Source organism: Sipha flava, unplaced genomic scaffold, assembly GCF_003268045.1.
Source record: "Sipha flava isolate LNK unplaced genomic scaffold, YSA_version1 17719_pilon_pilon, whole genome shotgun sequence".
Classification (NCBI taxonomy): domain Eukaryota; kingdom Metazoa; phylum Arthropoda; class Insecta; order Hemiptera; family Aphididae; genus Sipha; species Sipha flava.
Genome location: NW_020272068.1, coordinates 1,670 through 3,863, shown reverse-complemented (window position 1 = coordinate 3,863; position 2,194 = coordinate 1,670). Strand labels below are relative to the sequence as shown.

The following is a 2,194-nucleotide window of genomic DNA, read 5'->3' as shown; positions in this document are numbered from 1 at the left end:
TTTTTTTGGTTGTAGATTGATGGGTTTTCCAAGAACTGCGAACCTAGATACTAGAATCCCAAAAAAATTTTCAACGACCCTCCTTGCTCTTGATAGACGATAGTTGTAAATGCGTTTTTCATTATTAAGCACAGACAAAGCATATGGTTTCATGAAATTATCCGTCAACTGAAAAGCCTCATCTGAAATGAAAACATATGGAGCAGTCTTGTTGCTTCCTGGAAGGCGTTCAGGAGGTGGAATGTTTAGTTCACCTTCTATAAGACTGTTGTAGAAAGATGTATTTTTAATCACGCCTCCATCCGAAATTCTTCCACTTTTTCCCACATCAGCCATTAAAATTTCGTAATTAGCGTCAACTACAGCCATTAATACGACGCTAAAAGTACCTTTGTAATTGAAGTACCGAGAGCCTGAATTTGCCGGTTTTTTTATTTGAACATGTTTGCCATCGACCGCACCGAGACAGCGTGGGAATTGCCATTTTTCTTGAAACTCATAAGCTACCTTTTTCCAATATTTTTCACTTTGAGGAATCTAAAACCATAAATTTAGAAATTGAAACTACTTAGTTTAAAAAAAAAATAACCAAATGTGTAATACTGTTGTGTATTAGAGGCATCGAGTGGATCACTGTAATGGCGATGTATTAAATTATTAGTAATTTTTCCAACTTTAATATGTAATTTTGACCAAACAGTTTTATTTATGTTATAGGCTTCAGTTCCTTTATCTGAATTTACTTCACCTGGGCTAACACACACTTCATTTTCTGCACCACCCAGCAAAAAAAAAAAGACCATTCCTACATCACACGGTCTTCTTATTAAAGCCACGCGGTATTTGGAAGCTGAAGACGATGCGTTCCTAACATTGGTGAAGGGTTACGCGGTTAAATAAAAAAAACTCAGTCCACAACAGCTCATGTTTGCTGATAAAGTTATCAATGAAACATTGCTTGGTGGTCAAATGGGACTTTTGAACAGACGCAGCTATGTGGTTCACTCATCGGAGCTTCCGCCAACTACAACACAATCGCATTCATGGTATCAATCTCCACCAAACTCTTTTTCACATCCATCTACATCCAACTCGTCTTTTGCAGATACTCAGACGGTAAAGAGCGTATTCGAAGGATTCAGCTATATAAATGAAGATGATTTTTGATGAACATACTCTATTGTAAAAATAATATTATATAATACATATATATCTATATATATATTTAGCTACTAATTTTGATGAACTTAAATGTTTCTTTAATAAATATATTTATCAACTTATTCATTTTTTTCTTTTGTATAAATCAAATGGTTAAAAAAAATTATCCAATTACAAAATAAAAAATCCCCAGAAAACACACTTTTTTTAAGAAAAGGACTGCTGATCTAAAATATAAGTTTTTGATATTTAGAACCTTAATGTTTTCTTATAGTTGTTTTGTATGGTATGTTTTATCTTTATTTAAGGCGATCTTAATTAGTGTAGTGTAATTATAGTATATCATTATAAAACCAAAACAATAGTTATATGATATTTTTTATGTGAATATGTAATATAAGTAATTGAAATACACTTACTTGAATGAAATCTCGTAGTGCTATCTGTATTGCTATGCAGGTTTCTATGATTATATCTCCGAGTGCTTGAGGGGAAACTCGCATTGAAAATTTCAGATCTTCATAGCTTCTCCCTGTCGCTAGAAACCGAGGCGTTGCTATCAATCTCACATGAGAAGGCATTGCGTCTCTCATGACTGTATTTTGTTTTTCGATGAGGGGAGCAAATTTTCTCAAGAGCACTTGATAAATGTTGTCATCCATTCGTAGGTAATTACTGAAAAAAGCAATTTCCCCTCCTTCTTTCAACTCGTTCAACAAATGACAATCGCTGGGCAAAACACTTCTTTGCAGAAACCAATCCTTGCTCCAGCGTTCACGGGGCCTTTTCTTCCGTTTATCTTCTTCTTCAAGTAGCACTGCTGCAATTACACAACACACTGCTGCTCACCCATTGCCATCTGCATACACATACAGTATACCAGTAGACTGTGACTACACTTAAGAAAAAAACTGAAAGAACTGTGATCATAACTGATGGAAAAACTGATGTATCCTACACACCTTCAGTTTAGATAACGGTACAATTTTTTCTCGGTTAATTTCAGAGATAAACTGCACAGTTAAAATGATCG

At 34.6% G+C, this 2,194-nt stretch overlaps 1 protein-coding gene across 1 annotated transcript; it reads right to left on the bottom strand.

Annotated features, from left to right (window-relative positions):
• Positions 1–43: 43 nt before the first annotated feature.
• On the bottom strand, positions 44–1,754 carry LOC112680458 (the record flags this gene model as incomplete). The annotated part of the gene is made up of 2 exons (XM_025550557.1): positions 1,581–1,754; positions 44–537 (listed from the first exon to the last, which is right to left on the bottom strand). Coding segments are annotated over exons 1-2 (668 nt in total), but the record flags the coding sequence as incomplete, so codon positions are not given.
• Between the last annotated feature and the right edge of the window lie 440 nt (positions 1,755–2,194).